The sequence below is a fragment of the Notamacropus eugenii genome, chromosome 1, assembly GCF_028372415.1.
Source record: "Notamacropus eugenii isolate mMacEug1 chromosome 1, mMacEug1.pri_v2, whole genome shotgun sequence".
NCBI classification, from domain to species: domain Eukaryota; kingdom Metazoa; phylum Chordata; class Mammalia; order Diprotodontia; family Macropodidae; genus Notamacropus; species Notamacropus eugenii.
In genome coordinates, this window is record NC_092872.1 from 720,193,301 (window position 1) to 720,221,249 (window position 27,949).

At 42.7% G+C, this 27,949-nt stretch overlaps 1 protein-coding gene and 2 long non-coding RNA genes across 3 annotated transcripts in view; 1 reads left to right on the forward strand and 2 right to left on the reverse strand.

Annotated features, from left to right (window-relative positions):
• Positions 1-20,026, reverse strand: part of LOC140521873 (uncharacterized) — a 36,473-nt gene extending 16,447 nt beyond the window's left edge. Inside the window, exons 1-4 of the mRNA XM_072637077.1 lie at positions 19,523-20,026; positions 18,884-19,007; positions 14,944-15,039; positions 1,829-2,945 (exon numbers count right to left, since the gene is read on the reverse strand). Of these exons, the coding sequence (XP_072493178.1) occupies positions 1,829-1,861 (33 nt within the window). The 5' untranslated portion in view covers positions 1,862-2,945; positions 14,944-15,039; positions 18,884-19,007; positions 19,523-20,026. The remainder of the gene's footprint in view (positions 1-1,828; positions 2,946-14,943; positions 15,040-18,883; positions 19,008-19,522) is intronic.
• The window catches only part of LOC140522125 (uncharacterized), a 384,637-nt gene that overhangs the window by 92,817 nt on the left and 263,871 nt on the right, over positions 1-27,949 (reverse strand). The gene's annotated exons all lie outside the window — the stretch shown is intronic.
• Positions 4,758-27,949, forward strand: part of LOC140522166 (uncharacterized) — a 518,496-nt gene continuing 495,304 nt past the window's right edge. Inside the window, exons 1-2 of the long non-coding RNA XR_011973241.1 lie at positions 4,758-5,404; positions 9,368-9,471. This is a non-coding gene — a long non-coding RNA (uncharacterized lncRNA). The remainder of the gene's footprint in view (positions 5,405-9,367; positions 9,472-27,949) is intronic.

Sequence of the window (27,949 nt, forward strand, 5' to 3'; positions counted from 1 at the left end):
GGATTGATGATGAAAAATGCTCTCTCCCTCCATAGAAAGAACTGATTCAGCATATAGAACTAAAGCATACTAGTTTTCACCTGCTTTCTTTTTCATTCATTTGTCCCCCCATGAAATGACTAATAGGAAAATGCTTTACATCACTGCATTTGTAGAACCTGTTTTAGATTGTTTCCCGTCTGTAGGAGGGGTAAGAGGAAGGAGACAGGTACAACACTGTGACCTCAAAATTTAGGAATAAAAATATTTTTATATGTAATTGGGGAAAAATGAAATATTGTTTCAAAAAAGACTAAAAGCCAATGGCAGCTAGGAGACACAGTAGATTGTCCTAGGCCTGGAGTCAGAAGGATCTGAGTTCAAATTTAGCCTCAGATGTTTTCTAGCAATGTGACCCTGGGCAAGTCACTTCTCCCTGTTTGTCTCAGGTCCTCCTATGTAAAACGTGCTGGAGAAAGAAATGGGGAAACCCTCCAGTATCTCTGCCAAGAAAACCCCAACGTGTCACAAAGAGTCAGACAAGACTAAAACAACAAATAGCCATTCCCCATAGATAAATGGTTAAAGGATCTAACAAAAAATTATCAGAAACTGCCAAGAATCCCCAGCCACATGAAAAAATGCTCCAAACTACTGAGAAAAGTAAACCACACCGCTGAGAATTCATCTCACACTCTGCAAAACGGACAGCAATGACAACAGCACCAGCCAATGTTGGAGGAGCTGTGGGAAGCTGGGCACACAAACACACTGTGGATGGAGCTAGGAATGGGAGATCATGGACATCTAAGTTCAAATGCGGCCTCAGACACTGACTAGTTATGTGACCCTGGTTGGTAACTCGCTGAATCTGTTGGCCTCAGTTTCCTGAACTGTGAAATAAAGATAAGAAGAGCAACTACTCTATAGGGCTGCTGTGAAGATGGTTAAAAGTAGATTTGAGGGAGAAAGTAACTCACTCTCCTGGGTCTCTGCTTTGAGCCCTATACCTGTTCGATAAGAACTGAGTGTCTCCTTTAGGACAGCCCTTTCTTTCCCACACTGGAAAAGAAAACTCCCAGAATTTTGAATAGTTCCCCAACTCAGTCCTTTCCGGTATCCTCTCCAACAAGGGAAGTACTAAGCCCTTAACAAATGCTAAGTAACAGCTAAAGAAGGCATTCTTTTCTTTGGCCTGGCCCAAACAGCTCTGCTAAAGGACTTTGAACATGGGAATGTGAACCAGAAGCCAACTCAACCTGTTTTCTAGAGTTGCCACATTTTAAAAAACACAGGAGCACAGTATGCAAGAGGCCAGGAGCACCTCAGCATCTGCTCATAGCATTTACTCCTGTCACCCCTCACTGCCCCCTCAGTGTGCCCTTGATGATGCCCAACTACAAGACAGGGTGCAACTGACAGATTAACTATTTGTGCAGATCACACCATAGAGCATAACAGAGCATCCTGTCTTCCAGGTCTGCCAGGGAGAGCTTGGACAAAGAGGCAAAGGGGAGGGGGGAAGCAGTCCTATGGATACGTGGGGGAGGGGTGCCAGGCATGGATACAGGACCAAAGACAAGAGCACTACAGAACAGAGGAATGAGTGCAAAGGTCTTAGGAGGGCAGCCACTGGGGATGAGGTGTAGTTCGTGATTGTGATACCAATATGCCATGGATTACTTCAAAGGACAGAGAACAGAGCGGTGTTGTTACTACCATTTTCAATGTCCTGCCTACTTTCATAAAGAAACAATCGATAGAGGATTGCCAGACTTGCAGACAATCCCCTTTGTCTATGGAAATGGCCTGTTTGGGGGGGTCAAATCTGTAGACAGAGTGCACTCACCTGGGGTGGGGGTCGGCAGCTGTCCAGGGCCATTCCTTCTGGCTCCACACACTCCCAGACTGGGCCAGGCTTTGGTCTTCTGCAGACTGAGCTGGGGAGACAGAAGGATTGCTGGGCAGGAGGCTGGGCTATGGGGATTTACAGGGAGTGAGGCCCTGCCCTCAGCAGAGAGAATGAAGCCCAGAGGCAGGGTCAGGATAGAAATAGATGGTCCTACTCTCTCCCATTCCTCTTCCCCTCCCCAGTTTTCACTCAGATCACCAAGAGGCAGAAGGGGCTTAGGATCCCACATGGGACAACAGCAGTCAGAGGCTCAGTGGCTCCTGAATCAGAGATTTCCCTCTGATTGGGTAGGGGACCAGGAACCCGAAAGGGCAATCCAGCTCCAGAAGAATAATCCCTTCAATTGCATCTCAAGGTGGCCCTCATCCAGCCCAGCCTTCCATTGTGGATTACCTTGGAAACACCCCAGGCCATTAATCTTCATACAGACCCCTTCTCCTTTACCTCCTGATCACCATAGGCAATTTGCCACGCCTCAAACCCATCCCTAATCTTCATATCATCTTTACTTTTTCCCTACAAAAGTCAGTCTAAACCAAACCAAATGGGCAGATTAAAAAAAACAAAACAATCTCACCCTCCTCTATTGATTGGCCACGAAACCAACCTCGTCTCTGAATGAGAAAAGTCTTGAGGGGCCCAATTCCTTGGAGGCAGATCCAGGCCTTCACGTGGGCATTTCCAGGTTCATTCAAGCCTTTCACTTGTGTTTTACTCAAGAGAGCCTTCCTGGATCCCTGAGGGGAATTTTGTGAAAAGGTGACAAAATTTTAAATGGGGGTACCCCCAGATTCTTGAGAACTGATTGGGAGTCTGGAAAAGAGTTAGCAGGAGGAAGCTTGTCCATGAACCAGGTTGTGGGGGAAGGATTGCTCCAGGGGAATCTGGAGCTAGACTCACCACAGGGTCAGAGGGAAAGGACGAGATCCAATGGAATGAACAGCCAGCAGGTCTGTGAGGGGCTGGCTCAGACCTACCTGGCACCTGCACCCACAGAAATGGCCTCCAGAAGGCAGAGATCTCAGGTCCAAGAGAAGACAGTATGATCCCAGATCTGAGGAAAGAAGGAAGAGGGAGCTCCAGTCCAAGGGTAGAATGCAGAGAGATCTCAGCACAAGTTCCAGTTATCAGCCAGCACACTCTGAGAGACTCCTCCCAGCCTCTGAGGCCTCTTTTCCTCCAATTACACGCAGGTTCAGGCACTCAGGACGCTTTCTCCCTCTCCTTCCCAAGACCTGCCCTCCATCAAGTGGATACAGTCTTAACTACTGGGATGACCCCTCTTCTGCCCTAGACTCCACCCAGGCCTCCAAACTCCACCCCCGACCAGGCTGGTCATCTCGGAGGGCTCGTCCTCCCCCATCACCCTTCACCTGAATTCTTATTGGAGGAAAGATTCAGGACTTTAGGAGCTGGGAGGTGGAGAACAAGGCAGAGGCAAGCTGGAGATTTCCAGGGAGCAAGGGATTCACAGCCGAAGGGAGCTTAGTTTGAGAATGGAGGCTATTCACCAAATGCAAGCAGTTTGATTAGCATTCTCCTAGTTTGAATAGGAATGTGGCTCATTGAAAATCAGATTTTATTAATTCGGCATTTAAGGGCATGTGTTTAGTGATGAGGTTGAGGGGTGCTGGGGACCCTGGAATACTGACATGCCGGGCCCTCCTCGAATGAATCCCACACAAGCCTTCTTAAAGCCAAAGAAAACAAAGTTTATTAAAGATTCGCCACCTTAGGTCGACTCCTAAGGAACCCAAGCAGTTGGAACGCTTGTATTCCCAAGGGGGCCAGATAGAATCTTCCGTTAGAGAGTCTGAGCTGGATTGAATGTGAGCACCTTCATGGAGGTAAGATGGACCTTAAATACAGAAAGGAGGGTAGGAGGGATCTGTGGGGGTGGTCTGATAGTCTCGGGTGATGGGAGGAGGGGTTTAGGAAGGGTCTTGAGGAGATTGGGGTAACTAGTGAAGTCCTTTGGTGGGATGTAGGTGGGGCAATCCAGAGGTAACAGACAATGGAAGGCTACGGTAGGTCCAGGGAAACAGATTTGAATGTGAAAGATTCAGGAGAACTGGCTACAAATCTGAGTAGGAAAGGCCAGGTTAAGTGGCAAGATTAGCAGGGAACCTATCTGCAAAGACCAGGTGGGGAGCTTCAAAGGGAGTTCAAAGAGGTTTCCAGAATCTGAACACCATCACTGGCACAAATGGAAGGGGAATCCAAGGAGCCACCCCTCAAAGGCCAGACTTTCTGGGGGCCTTTCAGACTAATGGGACAAAAGCTCTCCCAATCCAAGGGAAAATCTTGGCTTGGGCTTGTACCTCATCATTCCCCCCTCAAACAGATTAGACACAAATTCTTTTGTGGTAAGGGGCAAAGGTCTCAGCTTCTAAAACTGCTTCCTGCTGGCAAGGGGTGTAGAGCTGTCCCTGCCTCGCTGGGGCCTGTTCAAGGGGTCAGATTTCAGAACCTGGGTGGTGCCAGGTCCAGTGGGCTGGAGACCTAGGATTCAGTTGGAGGTTGGTATATAGCCTGGGTTGTCATCTGCAAGTTGATGGCTTGCACTCTGGAAAAGACGAACCTGGCAAGGAGGTTAAATAAAGACCAAACAGGCTCACAAGGAGTATAAAGAAAAGACAATCTCCTTGGCACAAAAGATAATGTTTCAGGAGAAAAATTAAAGACGACTATGGCAAGGCCAAAACATAGAAGGGCATGTTTGATAGGGGAGGTTTTTGCTGCCAGATATCCCCTTTCTTTCCAGATTGCTCCATGGGCATACAGAACAAGGAAAGCACATTTTGAGTAAATAAAAACAACAGCTGGCCTGGGGTCAGGTCCTAAGGAATGGGGTAAGACTCCCAAAGCCTGTCCTCTCCTTTCATCAACATAAAGTGAAAGGTTTTCTAGCTTGGGTAGAACCAGTGCTGACCTGGTGGTCACATTAGTTTTCAGAGTCTCCAAAGCTTTAGCCTTGTCTGAGTCAGGGCCTTGAGGAGGGTCATAAAGGGGTTGAGCAAAAAACTGAAAGTAGCAATACAGAGCCTCCAAAATCCAGCCATGCCTAAAAACACTGACACTTGTTTCTTAGTGGCTGGAACAGGGATAGACTGGATGGTCCTTTTTCTCTCAGAGGTTGAGGAGTGAGAGAGGTGAGCATGAGTTCAGGGCCTAGATACTTTATGGACTGGCATGCCCTCCTGATGCAACACAAAGAGGTCTTGGCTTGGGCTTCTACTTCATCAACTACTTCAAGCAACTTCTGTCCCAGGGCTTAGATGTGGTAACCCAAAGCATTTGGTCAGTCTCCAAAGAATGAGAATCTACGTCTGTTCTACTTTTCCTAAAAGCTAAGTTATTATTTTTCTTTTTTAAATTAAATACATCCAATTAAATACTTAGCAGCTTTTCAACATTGTAATCACATTCTCTAACAGTTTAATTCACCATTTCACAGCATCCAGATCAAAAGAGAATTGAATTTCCGAAGAACGTAACTGCATCACCCACTAGGTATGATTTTTAAAGTTCACATTACTTACCAAATAATTTCCTAAAACCACAATGAAATTTTGAAGCATAACAAAAGTAACATTACAGATTGAAAACCAATTTTACTCTTCTGACCAGAAAACTGAAAACAAGACTTGTTGCCATTTAAATGACATCAATTCAGTTGAATATATTCTCCAAATTGTCAACTCACGCAGAAAAACCTTTTGTCCAGCTATGATGCGAACGCTCTAGATCGACTGTTGTGCTTTATAAAAGTATTTGTACCAGAAAGTTTTGTTCTACCAAAGATCAAAATGAGTGCCCATCAACTGTTGAATAGGTAAAGAAATTACAATGTATTCGTTCAAAGGAATATTATTGAAGAATAAGAAGAAACATCAGGATTTCAAGGAGAAAAGCTGTATTTTTAGGGATTTAATCAGAGTAAGTAAATTTAGATTTTTAATGAGGTTTCTTATGTAGGTAAATCTATTTAGGTCTTGAGCAAGAGACTTAATCCTCTTAATTAGATCCCTTTTATCTCCAGCAAGGTTTTTCCCCACATACACTTAAGTACTGTTCAAATCCAAGGAAAACCATTCAATACCACAGCAACAATTCTATCTTCCAACCACTGACTCCAAAGAGGCCAATGTTATATGAAACCATAAAACTGCAGAAAAATACTCTAGGGAAAAGGCAGAGTGGGGAGACATTCCACACAATCAGTCAAAATGTGAATCTGCAGATGACTGAGGCCCAAGTCCTGAGCTTCTACCTGCAAACTTCAGACTCAAATGGAAGAAAACAGGGAAAACCATTAGACCCTAAAGATATGATAAAATAGGATGACTTATGGATAGGAAATGACAGTGATGCATAGAGTGAGGGGATTAGGTCTGGGAGACAGAGTGGCTGAAGAGCCATTAACAGAGGTTCCTAACATTGTACAGGAGGCAACAACTAAATATATTCCAAAGAAATAGAGCAACAAATCAAAATGGCTGTTTGATGATAGCTAAGTAGAGAAGGAAAGGGAAAAGAAAAGGGGAGATTTCCTAAATGTATTCATAATTTATGAGATTAGCAAGGAGAGATGAGGTTTTCTTGAAGGAGCGTTGCAACGAAATAGAACAATTGAATGGGAAAGACAAAAGACCTTTGCAAGAAAATTTGAGTTATCAAGGGAGTATTACTTGAAAATATGGGCATAAGGACCACTGGAGCCAAGATAGTAAGGTGAAGCACTGACTTGTCTAGACTCTTTCAGATTCCCTGGAAAACAACTTTGCAATAATGGCTCAGAATCAGTTGTAGAGGAGTGAACCAGATTGCCAGCCTAGGACAGCTTGAAGGGTGAGCAGGAAAGGTGTCTCACCACAGTGGGAGAGTGCAGTAAAGTGAAGAAGCCAGTGGCAGGTTTCACCCTAGGGGGTCATGGCACATTTTAGGGAAATCTTGAGAAACCTTGGGGTTTCTGAGATAAATTGAATCCCTTTTTAGGGTTTCATGCACTATATGAAATATACAATGTCTGATGAAGCCTGGGCTACAGGGAGAGAGGACAGCTCATTAATTAGATCCATCAGTTTTATCTCTAGGAAGATTTCTTCAGCATACATTTGCAGCACACAAACAAAAATTTATGAGATTCAGGTGATGACCTTCCCACAATTGTGGCTTTTACAAGGCTTCCTTCTACTGTGAATATTGTGCTCTCTACTGACCTGCCTCTTCCAAGGAAGGGCAGGTCCTCATTCAGCACATTCATAAGTCTTCTCTCCACTAGGAATCCTTGATATGAAGGAAGAGACGATCTCTGGCTGCAGACCTTCCTTGACTCCAGACAGTGCTTGACTATTAGGTGAAATTTCTGATGTCTAACATGCTCCATAGTCCATCTGAATGTCTTTGCACATTCATTTTGGGAATATGGTTGCTATCTCAGGTGAATTCTGATAGGTAATAAAGGACAGTGTTAGCTTGAACTCTTTTCATACTGATTACATTAATGACATGACCTCTAGCATGGATTCTCTGATGTGACAGATGAATATTTCTCCCATATAAATAAACAATTAATGAATTAGGACTAAAGTTTTTCTCCATTTCCTCATTCAGAGATTGGCCACTGTGATTCAACCAATCTTTGAAGGGCAGGGCTGATGATCAGATGAAATCATAGGCAAGACTTTCACAACTGTGAAAATTTAGATCTGACCAAAAATTAAACAGATTGTATTCTAGGTGAATTCTGGCCCATTGTGTTTTATTCAAACAGGTCTGAGGGGCAGTGGACCCATCTGGTCCAGATTGCCCTAGGTAAGGGTGATCTGGATAGACATAAGTCTCTTTGTCCAAAATTGAGTCAAGATTCATGCCACCCCCAACCCCCCCAAACCACTCCCTCATGAGAAGAAGTCCAAATCTCATTATAATACTTATTTTCTCATTAAGTTTTAACTAATCAGAATTGATTTATGCCTGTAGGAAACTCCCATTTATCTAAGGCATATAAGTGTTGAAAGGTCTCCATGATTCATCTCTCGTTTGTAAGAGATAGCTAAATGACCACTGTTTATTAATTTTTAACTGGGCCATGATTACCCAGAAATTATGTCTCCTCAACTTTGCTTTCATCAGAATTGTATAGTAAGGTGAGAGTATATCTAAAAAGTTTTATCACATTTGATATCTCTCTAGTGTGGAGTCTGCTACATGCAGCACGTAGGGAGTTTAGTTCTGAAAGCCTTTCTGCATTGATTAAATTCATAAGGTTGCTCTCCAGTGTGGATTCTCTGATGTGCAACAAGTAGGGAGTTTAGTCTGAAAGCCTTTCCACAATGATTACATTCATAAGGTTTCTCACCATTGTGGATTCACTGATGTTGAAAAAGATTAGAGCTCTGTGGGAATGCCTTAAGAAGTTTATCATACTCATAAGGCTGCTCTCTAGTCTCCATGCTCTGATGTACAGCAAGACTAGAGCAGCAACTCCCAGCCTTTTCACACTGATTACATTTATGAGGTTTCCTCTCACTGTGAATACTGTGATGAAAAAGGAAGGATGAGTGTTCACTGAAAGTACAGCACATTCATGAGACTCATGTGGTTTCTCTCCAGTATGAATTTTTAGACAGTCAATCTGGGATGACTGTTGACTCATGGTTTTCCCACAATGATGACAACCATGAGGTTTCTCTCTTGTGTGGATTCCATCATTTATAGCACAGAGTTCTCTCCCAGTGAAGGCATAGGAACTCTCTCTCATGAGGTTTTTTTGGTGTCTTTCCTTCACAGAAATCCTTAGCTTTTCAGTAGTGTCTTTCCTTCTAGGTCTAATCGTTCCTTCTAGGTCTAATCGTTCCTTCTGCAAAAAAACAAATAGTAAAACCTATATACAGAGACATATGTACACACACATATAATTATAAACCTTTCCCTCTATTGCAGGAAAATAAACTGATCTACATGAAACATCCCCAGGTGCAGATAAAAGTCTTCAAAGACACAATCACAATTGTTTGAAAATGCCATTACTCAGATTTGTAGGATAACTTGATTTGCAAAGAGGTTCGCAGACAATCATATTGGATCCTCAAAAATACCTGTGAAAATGGCAGACTCAAAATTCTTACTACAACATAAAGTCAGGCCATGAGCTCAGAATGGCTGAGTGATAATGAAAACTATCCCTGCAGCTGAGACTAGACCAAAAATCCTGCAAGTGGGAATGTTCTGTCCACAGAACTAGATGGGCCTTCTCCATGGTACTTACTTTTGTTCTACCTTTTTTTAAGAAACAATGTTATTTTTTAGTATGCTTAACTTTTTTCTCCCTTCCCTTTGGGTCTTCCTATTCTCTGAGACACAAAAATAGTGAAATTAGGCCAATTTAAGCCTACAGTAGGGTTTTTAAGTTCAAGGGGAAAGAAGAGTCAGTCACTATCAATATGGTAACCTCTGTTGCCTTATTTTTAGAAACTGCCATGGCAACTGAGCAATGACAATGCTGATGAGTCAATAACAACACTGGATCAGAGCTACCACCAGAAAGTTTGGGACCCACTGAAGGCTCAGATACAGTAAGTTTTTATTACCAATAAAATATTTCCAAATTAAAATATGTACTTTTAAAAAGCAAAAACAGTATTGCGCATGTAATAGACAACATTATATAATAAACATAACTTTTACATGTACTGAAAAAACAAAAGTACAGGTGACTTACTTAATTTCAATATTTGCTTTGCTGCAGAGATTTGGAATTGATTCTGTAATATCTTTCAGGTGTACCTGGATTTTTTCTTGTCCTGATTTGAATCTTTTTTCCCTAATTCTCCTCTCCTTAAACTATTATTTCACTCCTTGAATTCCCCTTTATTCCATTGTATCCCATTGGACTAGATATCTTTCTGCAACCAAAAACTCTCCTTTCCCTGGATCACCTAATACCAAGGTTCCTGATCTCTTGCTTTTTCTCAACCATTTTCAAGTTTCTATGACAGATTGGCAGCTTCTTGACAGCAGGGACTGCATCTTTTCCCTTCCTAAAACATGGTGAGTGCCTCAAAAACTGGAGGTGCTTAATCCACATTTATTGACTGACTGGTCCATGACTGACATCAGGGCCCAGATTCTACCTCAATTCCTGTATTCTCTTCTGTTTCTTATCTGGCAAATGCAGGTTCTGGCCTCTTGCACCTTATCTGCTATTTGAGTGAACTTTATCTGGTTCTAACCCTCATGGGACCAGATGAGGTCTATACTAAAGACTGCAGAGACTTCTTTTAAGGATCCTGAAGCATCTTATACTATGGAACACCTGGGAATTTCTACTATTCATTTCATTAGACTGAGAGTGGCTGTCAAATTCAATGAATCTCCCCAACAATTATCCAAGAAGGGGTCAAAGATTGAGTCTTAGAGATCAAACAAGGGACACAGGTAGATGATTTAGGCAAAGCATATCTTTGAAATAATTCTAAGTGAGGCAACAGCCTTTGCTATTACTTAGATGCTGCTGAATGGAAAGAGAGACAATCATAAAACTAGGCTGCATGGGTACACTATAAACTTAGGGTATGTATTTTGAGGGTGGACCTCACTGTGACAAGGGTATCCTTTGACCTTTCCCTGACTTCCTTGGGGTAGTTAGGTGGTGCACTGGAGAGAGCACTGGTTAGGAAGACTCAAGTTCAAATCTAGCCTCAGACCCTTACTAGAGTTAGGACCCTGGGCAAGTCACTTAGGGCTTTTGGCCTTGATTTCCTCATCTGTAAAAGGAGCCTGAAAAATAAATGGGAAAAAACCCCAAATGGGATTATGACTCACAAATGACTGAAAGGACTGAAAACCATGTACCCGAGATCTCCTCTTTCTCTATTTTATTCATGTAGGCATTCAAACACATAAAGTTTCCCCTAAGAACTGCTTTTGCAGTATCCCATAAGATTGGTTAGTTATCTCATTATTGTCATTCTCTTGAATGAAGTTGTTGATTGTTTCTATGATTTGTTGTTTAACCCACTCCTTCTTTAGGATTAGATTATTTCGTTTCCAATTAATTTTTGGTATATCTTTCCATGGCCTTCTATTACATGTAATTTTGATTGCATTATAATCTGAGAACGATGCATTAATTATCTCTGCCTTTCTGCACTGAATTGTGACGTTTTTATGCTCTAGAACATGGTCAATTTTTGTATATGTGCCATGTACCACTGAGAAAAAGGTATATTCCTTTCTATTCCCATTCAGTTTTCTCCAGAGATCTATCATATCTATATTATCCAGAGTTTTATTTACCTCCTTAACCTCTTTCTTGTTTACTCTGAGGTTAGATTGATCCAGTTCAGAGAGGGGGAGGTTGAGGTGCCCCAGCAGTATAGTTTTGCTGTCTATTTCTTCCTTTGCCTCCTCCAACCCCTCCTCTAAGAATTTGGATGCTATACCACTTGAAGCATAAATGTTTAGTAATGACATTGCTACAATGCATTTTAGCAAGATAGAGTTTCCTTCCTTATCTCTTTTGATTAGATCTATTTCTGGTTTTTCTTTGTCTGAGATTAGGATTGCTACTCCTGCCTTTCCTGCATCAGCTGAAGCACAATATATTCTGCTCCAACCTTTTACCTTCACCCTGTGTGTATCCCCCCATTTCAAATGTGTTTCTTGTAAACAACATATTGTTCGATTATGATCCAAAATATCAAAGGGATTAATGAAAAGAAATGCTAGGAAAGGTGGCCAAGCACTACCAGATCTCAAATTGTATTATAAAGCAGCAATTATCAAAACCACTTGGTACTGGCCAAGAAACAGAAGAGTAGACAAGTGGAATAGGCTAGGTACTCACGACACTGTGGGCAATGAATATAGCAAACCACTGTTTGATAAATCCAAGGACCCCAGCTTCTGGGATAAGAACTCCATGTTTGACAAAAATTGCTGGGAAAATTGGATAACAGTGTAGTGGAAACTACACCTGGACCAACGCCTGACAGTGTACACAAGAATAAAGACCAAATGGGTACATGATCTAGGTATAAAGACTGATACTATGGACAAATTGGAGGAGCAAGGAATACTGTAATTATCAGATTTATAGAGAAAGGAAGAAAGAAGAGAGAGAAAGCATTATGAAGTGCAAGAGGGATATTTTTGATTACATTAAACTGAAAAGTTTATGCACAACCAAACCCAATGCAACCAAAATTCAGAGGGATGTAGTGTATTGGGAAAGAATTTTTACATCTAATCTCAGGAATAAAGGCCTCATTTCTAGAATAGATAGAGAACTAAGTCGAATGTACAACAATACAAGTCATTCCCCAAATGATAAACGGTGAAAGGATATGAACAGGCAATTCTCAGAGGAAGAAATTAAAGATATCTATAATCATATGAAAAAATACTCTAAAGCACTTTGGATTAGAGAGATGCAAATGAAAACAACTCTGAGGTACCACATCACACCTATCAGGCTGACTAACATGACAAAACAGGAAGATGATAAATGTTGGAGAAGATGTGGGAGAGTTGGAACACTAATTCATTGTTGGTGGAGATGTGAGCTCCTCCAACCATTTTGGAGAGTGGTTTGGAACTATTCCCAATGGGCTACAAAAATGTGCATACCCTTTGACCCTGCAATGTCTCTTCTAGAACTGTATCCCCAAGAGATCATAAAAATGGGAAAGGGTCCCACATGTACAAAAATGTTTATAGCAGCACTCTTTGTAGTGGCCAAAAACTGGAAATCAAGGGGATGCCCATCAATTGGGGAATGGCTGAATAAATTATGGTATGTGAATGTAATGGAATTACTGTTATGCTATAACACATGATGAACAAGAAGACTTCAGAGATGCCTGGAGCAGAACCAGGAGAACTTTGTGCACAGCAACGACTAGAGTATGTGAGAGTTTTTTCTGGTAGGCTTGAAACTTCATAGCAATGAAGGACTTAAAAAAAAATTCCCAATGGTCCCCTAAGGCAAAATGCCCTCCACATCAAGGGAAAGAACTATGGAATTCAACTGCAGAATGTAGCAGATCATTTTTTTGTGTGTATTATGTTTTGTTAAATGCTTTCTCCCATTCATTTTGGTTTTTCTATACAGCATGACTGCAGTGAAAATGTATTTAATGGGAATGTATGTGTGGATTCTATATAGAATTGTATGCCATCTTGGGGAGGGAGTGGGAAGGTGTGGGGTAGGTAGGAAAAAAAATCTTAAGTTTTATGGTAGTGATTATAGAACACTAAAAATAAATAACATTTAAAAACAAAAGAAAAAATTGGATACTTATCAACAACTATCTTATCCTCCTCATCTTCTATGAGTCAGATGAAATGATGTTCCATCTGCTAGCTAAAGAAAACACCTTTCCACGTTTAACCAACTGATTCCAGGACTTTATCTTCCTCAGTATACTGCCCCCTCCAGCATTCCCTTTTTTCACTACTTTCCAGTCTCTCCCACACTAATGACTCCTTCCCTACTACTACAAACCATTTCTCTCTAATGCTCAAAACATAATCACTTGACCCATTCAATCCCAGAGATATTTTTGCAGTGTCTTTCTTCCACTTCTTGGCTAAATAGCAGGAGGTGCCCAGGTACAACTGGTGTCTCCAACTCCTTTCTCTGGAATTCTCAGCAGTCTAGCTCCCAGTTTCATTGTTCAACAGAAATTCTTCACTCCAAAATTACCAAGAAACCTCCAACTTGTCACATTCACTGGTCATTTCTTCATCCTCATATTTCCTTCCTTCTCTACAGCTTTTCACAGTCAATCACCCTTCTTTTTCTCTCTTATTCTCTCTGAGATTTAGCAACACTAAAATCATTATTCCCCAAACCAAACTCATTCTCTTTCCTTCAACCCTCCCATCTTCCTACTTTCCTAATGCTCTCCAATGCATCCTCCCATTAGAGCAGGCTCATAAATGAGGTGTCATGCATTCCTCACTGACTTTCACAAACACTTCTGTCCCCCATATTCAATCTTCTCCTAAGTCCTCTGATTCCACCCAGACAACATCTCTCCCATACAACCCCTTCTCTCTCAACACTTCCACTCTCTTGATTCAGGTTCCAAACACCAGAGTTATTCCAAGAACCTTATACTTGGTCCAGCTGCTTCAACTGTCCCTACACTCCACCACTCACTTACAAAGATCATCTTCCTAAAATTCTTGACTGACCATATCACCACATTCTCAACAATCTCCTGTGGCTCCCTAGGAAGATGATCAAATATAAAATCTGTTCTAAAGCTATTAATCACCTACCCTCTCTTTACATACCCCTCTCCTATTCGTGTAAATATTCTTTCCCTTCACATCCCCACCAAACATGCTACAATTCACTGGTATGGGCCTCACTTCTGTTCTGTGAAGAGGATACTCTGCCTTCCAAATGATTGGGCTTTCTAAGCCATCTCTAGACATGGAATGCCACCCTGGCTTCCCTGAAGCCCCAGCTAGAGCCCACCCTCCACAATAAGCCTTTCCAGTCCTCCTTCACTATAGCACATTCCCTCTCTCAATGAGATCCAATGTCTTGTCCGTAACAGGTTTCTACATGATTGCTGGCATGTCATGTGCCCACACAGTCCGTGAACACCAGGAAAGCAAGGGATGTTCCTTGTATCTCTTTATATTGCTTAAGAGAGGGTATGGCACATAGCAGGAATTTTCTAAGTCTTCACTGAGGAGAAAAATGCCTAAGAAAGAGACCATATTTTAAAAGCCTAACCCCTTTTGCACTTTCAGGGAAGTTCCATGCCCCCAAATTCTAAATAATTCATATTTTTTTGGATTATAGATTTATCAGTAAGAGAAAGCCTAGTTGCATGGTATCTAACTTTCTAATTTTACAGATGAAGAAACTGAGAATCAGTGGGATTCAGTGACTTGTACACAGACTCACTGCTAAAAGTCTCTGAAAAAGAATCCCACTTCAGGTATTCCTTCCCCCAAATCTAGCACTTGCTTCGCTACAACACCAAGAGACACAGCTCTCATGTGCCTGCTTTTACCTCACTCACCTGGACAGCAGCTTCTCAGGCCTTCTTGTTCCAGCATCAATGGCACCTCCCTTTCCTCCAAATAAGGAACCAAATATTCTCTGGGAAGTGGAAGCCCTGATAATGTGTGAAAAGGAATGAACATGGAAAAATACTTAGAATTTAGTTCTCTTTTGGAAAACAGTGTACATACAAAGCTACTCCATTTAGAGACTCACTCCTTCATGTTCACAAACATCTGGCTTATTCTTCCATTAATGGTTGTAATGCAAGTAACCCGAAAAAGGATGTGCCAGATCAGCATTGAGTTTCAGCAGATTAGAGCTTGATGGATCAGCTCTGGCTCTGTCTCCTCCTCAACTCCTCACCCCATGAAACCTATGAAAACCTGGCTACTGTTCATTCAGCAAATCAGTGCTCTTCTGGTGAGATTCTCCTTTTGGGGAACTTGATGAACCTTAGTCAAATTCTAACTCTTGGCCAGTCTCTTATTCCTGCCATTGATAGGGGCATGCAATCAAAGATGACAAGATGGTGGCCAGAAGTCCTTAAGCATAGCTTCTGCAGCATTTATTTTTGAGAACTTTGGGGAAAGATGGGGGAGATCATGGAGCCAACTGGGAATCAGAAAATTTGAACATAGTGCAGCTTCTTGATAGGAAGATGGACTCACTGCAGAGTTCCCATTATCTAGAAATTAGAGGCAACTGGTAGTATAATGAAGAGAGGCCTGAGACTAGAGTGAGGAATGCCAGGGTTTAAATCCAGCTTCAGAGAGTTACTAACTATGTGTGTGGACAAGTCACTTGGCCTCTGTTTGCTTCAGTTTTCTCAAATGCCGGATAGGGATAACAGTATCAGCCAATAACATAATATTGTAAAGAAAAGACTTAACCCCACAGCTGATGAACAGCAAGTGAAAAGAAAGGCTTATTGCCCTCTGTCCTTTCCCACCACCTGTGCTGTATGGTGGAGGCAATTTAAAGAAAGATTAAGGACAAATGTGAGACACTAGGCACAACTAGAGATTGTGACTTACAAATTGATGCTTCTCAAAAAGAAGGATATCCTAAATACTTGGCCCATCCCAAAGAGGAAGAGGTTACAAAGAGAAGCAGGCTGAGCACTTTTCAGATATTTGGCAGACAAAATTAATATCCAGCGAGAGGCTGGGCTAAATAATCCATAGGATTAGTTCTACATCTGAGATGCTTCCACACTGATCTACCTCAAGCTACCTAGAATTGCCAAGAGACAGATTCAGGAGCAACAACAGAACATATGTGTTATCTTCACACAATGTACTGACCTTCTAGAGGAAAACCAGGCAGCAGAAAGACCCTGTCTCTTGGACAATGGAGACCAGCACATTTCCCTTTCTAGTAATAGATAAGTGCTCCAATGTCAGCACACTGAAAAATGAAGATATTTCCTTTGGTAGCAGACTAAGAGTGGCCAGGGGAAATGTCCTTACCCAAGGAGAGCAGGTTGTGGGCATTCTCCAGCATGACTGCCTTGTAAAACTGCTTCTGAGGATGGTCTAAGAGGTCCCATTCCTCAGGGGTGAAGTCCACAGACACATCCTGGAATGTCACCAGCTCCTAAAGCATCAGGAGTCTCAAGATTTAGACCTGAGATACCCTCCAGAATTCAGGCAGTCTAACCCTCGTCAAGTGACAAGAGGAAACTAAAGCACAAAAAGTGGACTAACCTATAAGTCTTATCCTAGTTTAGTGAAAATCAGCATTTAAAACCAGTCATTAAGAGCTCAATGAAAACTTGAGAGATGTATTTGAAATGATCATTTGGAATAAAGTGGGGGAATGTGTTACTGTGGAATCTGGAACAAATGAGTCTTTTGTCTGTGAGATAGGAAAACCAAAGGAAGAGAGAGAAAAGTGAAATTTCTTCCTTATCAGAACTGATAAAAAATAATATTTTATCCACAATATTCTGTCAGGTTTGTGAGAAGCTGCCAAGTAGAGCATATTCTGGGATGTGAGGGACAGAATGTTTGCTATAGAAAAGAGAGGGAAGAAAAAATCTAGTTAATTTCCTGAGAGCCTGAAACAAAATGTTATCTAGATAAAAGATGAAAAGGATTTATAAGATAGACTAATTACAATCTAGACTGAACTGAAGGAGATGAGACTTTCCAGCCAAGTGAAGGAGAATTATCTGTTATTACAGTGTCTTGGGGCTGCCCTTTGTATAATCTGTCATGGCCAAAACATCTTATGCCTTTTCTTTATGATTGCTTTCATTTGTCAATAACATATTTCCTTATGAATGTACTTAGCTAGAGTTGTTCATTTTTGTTTTTCTTTGTGTTCAAAGCAGACTGAAAGGACATCACTACGTTAAGGGTTGAAGTCCAATGTGTGACATGGATGATCAGACTAATAGAGGACACAAGGCTCTACCACAGGGTGGCAACAAATAGTGTCCATGAACATTTGGGGTGGAGATGCCTCTCAATTTGCACATCTCACTATTCTTTTGAAATATTGCAATTCTGCTTTGCTAGCACAGCTTGTTCTTTGATGTTCATTAGCTATGCTGGCTGGTTCTTTGCCACTGTCTCCCATGTCTCACCACTGATTCCAGAATTCTTCAGAGAGACCTTGGGCCTTCTACTATGTCTTCTGACCACACTGAGTGCCTTCTTTGCATGTGTTCTCCATGAAATAGTCTTTTAGGGAAACATCCTTTTGGCATTTGAACAACATGGCCAGTCCATGAGAGTTGTGCTCCCTGCTGCAGAATGTGAATGATTGGCAGTCTAACCTGAGAAAGGACCTCAGTGTTCAGTACTTTGCCACATGACCTTCAGAGTCTCCTTAAGAGAATTCAAATGGGTTTCAAAGAAGATTCACAATTTCTCCATATGCTGCTGTCAGTGGATGGTGCCATGCTGAATGGTGGACAACTTCAATTTTCTTTTTCTACATTTTCTGAAAAATTATTTCCCTCTATTACATGTTATTTTTTAATGTTTGTTGTTTTTTAAATTTTAGAGCTCCAAATTCTATCCTTCTTTCCCTCTACTCCTTCCCCTGTAATGTAGATAATAAGCAATAAGATATAGGTTGTACATATTCAATCATGGAAAACATTTCTGTATTAGTAGTTTTGCACAAAAAGACTTGGAAAAAAAAAAAGAAAAAGAATGTAAGAAAAGAGTTGAAAAACAGCATGCTCCAGTCTGTATGGTGAAAAGCATCAGTCATTTCTCTGGAAACAGATAGTAGACTTTAGCATTAGTCCTTTGGGCATTTTCTTGGATCATTGCATTGCTGAGAAGAGCGAAGTCACTCACAGTTCTTCACTGAGCCACATTGCTGCTACTGTATACAAGATTCTCCTGGTTCTGTTCAATTCCTGTTGCATCAGTTCAAGTAAGTCTTTCTGGGTATTTCTGAAGTCATCCTTTTCATTTTTTACAATCACATACATCAGTGAAATGATGACAAGACTTGCACTTGACTGTGTTTTGAGTGAGGGAGGGCTGTCCAGGTCACCAGTCTCACCTCCTCCAGAGTCATCTGAATCCAGTGACCACATATTCATGAGCATGAGGGAAGATGACCCAGGATGAGGCAATTGGGGTTAACTGAGTTGCCCAAGGTCACACAGCTAGTGAGTGTCAAGTGTCTGCATGGATACAGGAGCAAAGACAAGATGCAACAGAACAGAGAGGAATGAGTGAAAAGGTCTTAGGAGGGCAGCAAGTGGAGATGAGAGGTAATTAGTGACTGTAATGTCAATATGCCATGGATTAATTCAAAGGACAGAGAACAGCATGGTGTTGTTAGGGCTGTTTTCAGTTTCCTACCTATTTTTGTAAAGAAACAATCCATAGGGAGGGGATTGCCAGCCTCACAGACAATCATCTTTGTCTACAGAAATGGCCTCTTTATTCTGTCTATGGGGGTCAAGTCTGTAGACAGAGTGCACCCACCTGACTTGGGAGTCTGTGGCTTCCAAGGGTCATTCCTTCTGGCTCCACACTCCCAAGCCTGGGCCAAGCTTTGGTCTTCTGCAGACTGAGGTGGGGGCGGAGGATCCCGACACAGGAGGGTGGCCTACAGAAGTTACAGGGGGTGAGGCCCTGCCCTCAGGACAGAATGAATCCTAGACGTAGGGGTCCTGCTTGAAAAAGATGGTCCCACCATCTCCTGCTTCTCTTCTTTCCCCTTCCTTTCTCCTGTTATTCAGATAACAAGGGGCAGAAGGTGCTTGGGATCCCACATGGGATAAGAGCAGTCAGAGCCTCAAGGGCTCCTGAATCAGAAATTTCCCTCTGACTAGGTATGGGACCAGGACCCGGAAAGGGCCACCCACCTCCTGAACTTTCCCCCACACCTAGATACTGAATAATGCTTTCAATCCCCTGTGGGGGTGGCGGCCCCCACCCAGCCCAACCCTTCTTACTGGGTTACCCTGGAGTCATCCCAGGCCCCTTCTTCTTCACCTCAGGATCACCACAGGCAGCCTGCCACCCCTCAATCCCATCCCAAATCTTCCCACCATCCTTTCTTTTTCTCTATGAAAGTCAGTGTTGACCAGACCAAAGGGACAAATTAAAAAACAGTCTCACCCTCCTCTCTCAATCAGCCTTGTCTCTGAATGATACAAGGCCTGAGGGGCCCAGCTCTTGGAGGCAGATCCAGGCCTTCACGCGGGCGTTTCAGGGTCACTCAAGCCTTCCCCTTTTATTTCACTCAAGGCAGGATTCCTGGGTCCCTGACGGGGAGGTGTGAATTCTGTGAGAAGGTGACAGAGTCTTAAATCCGGGGGTTGAGGGGGCAGCCCCAGACTCTTGAGGAGCGATCGGGAGTCCGGAAAGGAGCAGGAGGAAGCTCGTCCAGGGACCAGGCTGGGGGGGAGCTAGACTCAGCACAGGGTCAGAGGGGGAGGTCTGGGAGGGGCTGGCTCCGACCCACCTGGCACCTGCACCCAGAGATGGCCGCCAGAAGGCAGAGATCTCGGGTCCAAGAGAAGACAGCGTGATCCGGGAGCGGAGGGAAGACAGCAGAAGGCAGAAGGATACCAGCTCCAGGGAAGAAGGAAGAGAGATCTCCGCACCAGTTCCGGTTTTCAGCCCGCCCACTCCGGGAGGCTCCGCCCAGCTCGGAAGCCCCGTTCCTCCAATCACACCCAGGCTCAGGCCCTCAGGACCCGCCCTCCTCCACCTGGACCATCCCTCTTCCGCCCTAGACTCCGCCCAGGCCTCCAAACTCCACCCCAGAGCTCCCGGTCCACGTGGGCCGCCCCTCCCCCACCCGCACCAGGCTGGGCGTCTCTGAGGGCTCCTCCTCCCCCATCCTCCTCCTGATTTCTTATTGGAGGAAAGATTCAGGACTTCAGGAGCCGGGAGCGGGAGAACCAGGCAGAGGCGAGCTGCGCAGTCCAGGGAAGCTGGGCATTCCCGGCCCAACCGGGCTGACTGAGGGCGGGGCTTGTGCACTGACTGCGGGCTGTCTGATGAGCACGTTGTCCTAGTCTGAATTAGAATGGGGCTCGTTTGGAGTCGGATCCCTGCAGGGTAATTGGGACGTTCGACCCGCTCAGGGCAGATCCACCTTCAGGTGAAGTAGACTTAAAATTCAGCATTTAAGGTGCTGACCTGAACTATTTTCCCATTTGCTTTTCTGCCTCCTTTCATAGATGAGGACATCAAGGCCAAGAGCCCTAAGTCACTTGCCCAGGGTCCCAAAGCTAGTAAGGGTCTGAGGCTGGGTTTGAACTTGACTCTTCCTGACCAGTACTCTGTCCCGTGCTCCACCTGGCTACCACAAGGGAGTCAGTTAGCTAAATGTCAAAGGATACCCTTGCCACTGTGAGGTCCACTCTGAAAATACATACCCTAAGTTTGTAGCGTACCCAGGCAGCCTAGTTTTATGATTGTCTCTCTTTCCATTCAGCAGCATCTAAGTACTAGTAAAGACTGTTGCCTCACTTAGAATTGTTTGAAATGTATGCTTTACATAACTCATCTACCTGTGTCCCTTCTTTGATCTCTAAGGCTCAACTTTGGCCCCTTCTTGGAGAATTGTTATGCAGATGTGTTGAATTGGACAGCCACTCTCAGTTTGTTGAAGTGGGAAGTAGAAATTTCCTGGTGTCCCATAGGATAAGATGCTTCAGGAGCCTTAAAAGAAGTCTCTGCAATCTTCAGTATGGACCTGGTCTGGTCCCATCAGGGTGAGAACCAGACTGTTCACTCAAATAGGAGAGAAGGTGCAAGAGAGTAACAGGACTGACAGGGCTGAGGCCAGAACCTGCATTTGCCTAATAAAACAAAGACCAGGATATAGGAATTGAGGTAGAATCTGGGGCCTGGTGTCAGGCATGGGCCTGTCAGTCAGTCAGTAAACATGGAATAAGCACCTCCCCTTTTCTAGACACCTCCCAAGTTTTAGGAAGGGAAAAGGTGCAGTCCCTGCTGTCAGGCAGCTGCCAGTCTGTCAGACACATGGAAATGGTTGAGAAGAAGCAAGAGATCAGGAACCTTGGTCTTAGGTGATCCAGGGAAAGGAGAGTGTTTGGGAGTGGAAAGGCATCTAGTCCAATGGGATACAATGGAATAAAGGGGAATTCAAGGAGTGAAATTAATAATAGTTTAAGGAGGGTAGAATTGGGGGAAGAAGATTCAAATCAGGACAAGAATGAGAAAAAATCCAGGCACACCTCGGAGGTTCCAGAATCAGTTGCAGAGCTCAGCAGTAAAGCACATATTGCCATCCAGTGAGTCACCTGTACTTTTGTTTCTTCAGTACATATAAAAGTTATGTTTGTAAATACTGTTGTCTATGACATGCATAATACTATTTTGCTTCTTAAGAGGGCATATTTTAATTTGGAAATATTTTATTGGTAACAAAAGCTGACTGTACTTGAGCCTTCAGTGGGGCCCAAACTTCTTTCTGGTGTTGTCTCTGATCCAGTGCTGCTGGCTGCTGACTTACCAGTGTTGTGATTGCTCAGTTGCCATGGCAGTTTCTTCAAGTAAGACAACAGAGGTTACCATATTCATATTGACTGACTCTTCTTGTCCCTTGGACTTAAAAACCCCATTGTAGGCTTGTAAATTGGCCTAATTTCAGTATTTTTGCATCTCAGAGAATAGGAAGACACAAAGGGAGAGAGAAAACAGTCATGCATCTCATCAGTTCCATCTTGAATTCCTTGCTGACCTTAGGTGATCAGCTGCTCAATGTGTTTCTACACTGACATAACAAACTCCTTTTAATTCTTCTTGTCCTGAGTTTTGCCTGTTTAATCAAGGTGAAAGCCTGAGTGGAGAATTTACCAGGTCCTTGGAACTTTTCTCCAAGAGTGAATAATCATACATTTTCAAGCCAAATATACCCAATTAAATAGAGAACAGTTTGGAAACATTATAACCACTCTCTTACAGCTTAAGTCATAAATTCATAGCATTTAGATGAAAAGAAAATTAAGTGTTCTAATGGTCCAAGTGCATATCCCTTTAAAAGAATTTTTATTCAAATTAAAAACATACAATGGTTCTCCCAAATCCCCATTTGAGAAAATTTTTGAGCATAACATAAAAGATGTTACAATGTTAACACATGAAATGAACTTGCTAGTCAAAGAATATCAATTCAGCTGATTATCTTAGAATTATCTTAGAAAAAGCACTTTGTCCATTTATGCCTCTGACCCTCTAGGCTGACTGCATTCAGGGAGGAGCAAAGGGTAATTCTGATCCAGTTACGTTGGATTCTTACTCTTTCAGCTCCTAAACATATGCCCTTAAATGCAGCAGATGGTCTGAGTTCCCACGTGGCTTGGTGATGTGGTGAAGAAGAAATACATAGGGGCAGGCGAGGGAAGATGGGCCAACTCCCTTTATTGATTCGAGGGTCAGGGTATTTACAGACAGAAACTGCAAGTCTAGGTGATATACTGCTTGTCTCCTGTCCTAGTGATCTGGCCAGTCTTACTGTCTTAATGACTGTAGAATAAATTGTAGAAGGCATCTATTTTACATATCCCTTGTATCCTCTAGTTCTCTAGTTTGTCTCAGGGATACTGCAACATGGGGAGCAGGGGGCATGGAGAGCCATTCCAGATGATAATGAGCACAGTCTCAAAGAAGAGTTTCCCCCAAGGTCTATCCTGACCTTGTCAACTGCACTCCATCCTGGCCCTCAACAATTCCCCCTTTCTTTTGTTGTAACAGGAGATAAGGTACTTGGGTTTGAAGACCTTACCCATGGGAGAGAAGGCACCTATAAATAGGTGACTGATACAGAGAAACAAAGGGATAGAGGTAATATAGACATGAGCCAATGGAACAGGGACACAAAAGGATTTGTATTAGCAAAATAATCCCAAATCACACTTGCAGCTTCACTGGGGTCAAGATTTTCCTTGGAGGCCAGATCTATATTATTAGCAATCTGATTAAGATCTTCACTATCCAAAGCAAGACTGCTCTTCCCTACATCCCATTCAAATGATTTCTCATCTTAGTCCAATTATATAGAGAGCTATTATAATAGACAGGAGTAACAGAAATAGAAATGAACCTATAATCCCATCTCATGGACAGTCTTGTTTCAAGAACATCCACTTCGTTTCCCACCACAATAGTTTCCCTTAAAGCATCCATTAAGTGGTATGTACAGATAAACCAAGGGATACAGAGGAAGCCAATGCTGCCTCATTCTGTATTTTAGTACAATGCCTAAAATAATGCAACTTATACATCTTTTCTGACTTACTTTCAACATGAACTGATTAAAAGTTTGATCAGATATATGCCAGCCTTTACTTTTGATAGGCACTAAAGCAAACCTGGGATGCATAATTACACATATAATGCTAATATTAGCTATATGAAAACCAACGTATTCAGTGATAGTACAATTGAAGCATGTTATTTCCCAATCATGAGAGCAAAAATTCTGTCTACATCAGTTTGTTCCCCAAAAACCTTTGACCCTCACCCTACCGTAATTACCTCCTATACTTTCCCTCCCCATGTCACCACCCTAACCCAAGGCGGATTATGTACAAAAAGTCCATCTATCTTCCTCTGCAGTTCCTTCTGCTGCAGTGGTCAGCTGGAGGGTGCCCAGAAGCAGAATGAGTGTCTTCACTGTCCTGTCAGTCTGAAGATCATGGCTTCTGCTTTTTCCTCGATCTGTATCTTCTCCAATGTATGGCAGAGGTCACATGTTTCTTTCCGGTATCCAGATCGTGTCTTCACCATTTCCTGTGGAAATACAAGCACACCCTTGCCCCCATGTTAACAGTTTGGGTCTTTCGATTTCACCTCCACTTTTTTTCAATCAGTGAGGTGTGTTTTGCCTTTTTGAAAATGTTTTTGAGCAGGTGTAAGCCTCTCTCTATCTGGTGTCAGTTATACAACATCATGTTAACTCTTCTCCTTATTCTTTTTCCTTCTTCTCCCCCTTCCTTTTGTTTTTGGAGGGGAGTTTTTATGTCATGCTTGTGACGTTCTACAATGGCCTGACCTGTAGGATTATATGGAATGCCAGTTCTATGCTATATTCTGTATAACAGACAGAACTTAGTAAAGGCTTGACTAGTTTAATCTGGACCATGATTTGTTTTGTGGAACTTGTGGAATACCTAGAGTTGCAAAACACCTAAACAGATGATCATAGTAAATTTTGTTGATTCCCCAGTCAGTGGGGTGGCAATAGTATGACCTGAATATGTGTCTATAGTCACATGAAGGTATTCATTCCTTCCAAATTCTGGGATGTATGTGACATCCATTTGCCATATTTCAAGGGGATTGCATCCCTGAGGATTGATAGATGTATTTGATGGAGCTGGCAAAATGGAATGCAATGTGGACAAGACTTTACAATGCTTCTTGCTGGTTCTCTAGTAATGTGAAATTGCCTGCAAAGCATGGAAGCTGACTGATGTAACTGGTTGTAGGAATGCTGTACTTCTAAAACTCTCAGTGTGAGCAAGCTGTCTGCTTGACTATTTCCCTCTAAAATAGGCCCTGGCAGTTGTGTGTGAGATGGGACCCAAGATCTTTTGGGGTAAGGGATGAAAGTCTCAGCCCCTGAAATTGCTTCCTGCTGAGATTGGATGTAGAGCTGTCCCTGCACCTCGATAGGTCCTATTCAAGGGATACATAGCCTTTAGTGGAATCTCCACTCCAGTTCTCTGCCACAAGGACAAAGATTAAATTGATTTTTCTTAAGAGATGCCCCCTTTCAGCTGAGAGAGCTGGTCTCCCCCCTGACCCAGGCAGAGCCAAGGAGCAAAGTTGAATGGCTCGCCCCAGTCCTTGACTTGTCAGTCTCTGGTTGTGAGATTGAAAAGGCCTCATTGGCTGCCTGAGACTTCCTGTGTGTGCAACTGAGTGTGTTGCAGTTTACCTCCCACCAGCATGGAGGAGATTCTAGGACAGCAGGTGGCAGAGCCACACACATTCCGTGGCCATTTGTGCTTACTTGGAAGCAGCAAGGAAGCAGTTAGGAGAAAGGGAGTGGCTGAACATTAATGGGAGGATGGTGATGATAGGAGGGGCCATCTGCTGAAAAAGAGAGCATGGAATAGGATCACTTAGGAATGTTGACAGGTTTTCCTTGACAAGGAGCAGGACTTCCTCCTGATGTCAGGCAGGGTGAAGGAGAAGACAGTGGCAGAAGGTGCCTAGAAATGGGAGATGAGGATAGAAGAACAGGGGACACTCTGAGAATGACTTCCATTTTCTTCAGTAGAATATGAAGGTGAGAAAGCATGGTTGGCCAAGCTATGGAATGTCTGAGCAGGAAAGAAAATATCCTGAAGAACCAAGGTGGTGAGTGAGAGAGTGAGTTAACAAAGGCATCAAAGGATCCCCTCTGAGCACAGAAGCCCCAGGTGAGATTATGGAGCATCAGTTTGGAGTGGACACAGTCGGAGGGACTCAGGATTTTCTTCACCTTCATTAAGCAACATTGATGTCTTTGTGTATTTTTTTCTGAATTCAGTTTTCTGGCTGTTTTCCTCTTCCACCCTTAGGCACTGCTTTATCCAGGTCATTAGCCTTCCTCTATCTATTTTGACACAACTTTCTTCCCACTGGCTCTTTTCACCTCAACTTCCACCTTCTCTCCCAGTTGTCTATCATGTCCCTGTTTTGGGAGTTTTACTTAACTTTCTGATTTCGTTATCTTTTCCTCCTTTCTTTAGTTATATAATGCCCCCTTTGGCCCCTTCTTTTCTCTGAGTGAAGTCTTTCATTCATGATCCCTTCTCCTCTACAGCTTGATTTATTTCTTTTTCTACACTTTTTCTTCTAAGAAACGTTCCTTAATTTGTGTTTTCCTCTTCCCATTTTGTCCACTATCATCCTTCAGTTCCTGTTCTGTGTATTTATTCATTACTTAAATCCTGTGTGATCACTCACGCCTTAGAGAGTGTTACATTAGGTGCCTTCCACAAACCCTTCACACTCAGAGATTCCTTTATTCTTACAAACGGTTTTTCTCCCATCATTTTGCCAACTCAGAGAGGCTTAGTCATCTCACCACAGTCACACAGCTACTCAGGGGGAGGGCTGATAATCAGCAAGGTCCCATCCCAAGGCTTACACTCTTTCCCCAAATATCCTTGGTGTTCTCAGGCCTCTGTTTCCCGAAGTAAATGGAAGGATCCTCAGCCCTCCCTCTTCTCTCTCTGTCCTCATTTCCTCTCCCAGAATAGGTAGATACAGACATGGAAGATACAGGTGACAGATAGGTGATATTGATCGATGACACAGATATAGATATTAATGATACGTACGCATGTGATAAAGATGAGGCCATAGGGAATGATGGGCAGGGAGGTGACCTGAGAGTCAAGAAACCCAGCATCCAGTCCTGATTCTCACCCATACTGGCTGTGTTCTTCAACTTAACCTCTGAGTGCTAAAGACAACTCCCCAGGGCTCTCCTTTGTAGAGAAGATTCCAAAATGCACTGGTTGATGTTAGTGTATGGAAATTTCTCACACTGAATCACATCTGGATGAATCAGTGCCTCTCTACTTACATTGCGGACAGCAAGGTGGTGCAGTGCAAGGAAAGCAGGGCCTGGATTCAGGAAGAACGAAGTTCAAATCTTGCCTCAGAGATTTACTTGATGATAAACCCTGACCATGTCATTTCAGCTCTGACTATCTCAGTTTACTCATCTGTAAAGTGGTTAGTCCTCCCCATCAGTGCTATTTGTTAAAAGGACTTCCCCCTTAGTGCAATTCTAAGGATAAAAGCAGATAAAATTTTAATGTACTTTGCCAACATGAGTGCAATCAAAACTGTCAACCACATAATAATAGTAATTAATATTATTATTATCACATCCTCCATTAGATTATGAACCCCTCCGGAGCATGAAGTGTTCTGCATTTTCATTTTTGTCCCAAACACTTAGCATTGTTGTTCCCCATCTTTTTTAAATGTCCTTTGACCTGATGAATTTTCAATGCAGATCAAAGCAAACTTCTTTATTCTTTACTTTTCTTTGGGTATTTTGGTCTGTGTCTTCTCTTACAACACGACTAATCTGTAAATGGGTTTGCCTGACTGCACATGTATAACATACGTCAGATTGCTTGCCTTTTCACTGAGAGAAAAGAAGTGGGAGGCAGAAAATTTGGAAGTCAAAAATTTAAAAAAAAAGGTTAAAATAACCGTTAGATGTAATTGGAAAAAATAAAATATTTTTTAAAAGCATAAATGTGTGTTCATGTGTTCATTGGTCGAAGAAAGAAAGGAGAGGCTGGGGGCTGGGATGCCAAACAGGAGGCTCTTTTAATCCCCCCAGGGCAGAAATGATTATCCAGAAATCAGTGACTCTCCAGTGTGTCTCTTACTCCGTTATTCTCACTTTCATGTCCTCACATTGGCACACAGATTGACACAGATCCACACCTCTGGAAAAAGTCACAAGCAGAATATAGGATGGATCACAGAAAGGGTCCTCACCTTCATGGCAAGTCTCGAATGGGAAAATGGGGACAAGGGCAGATATAACCT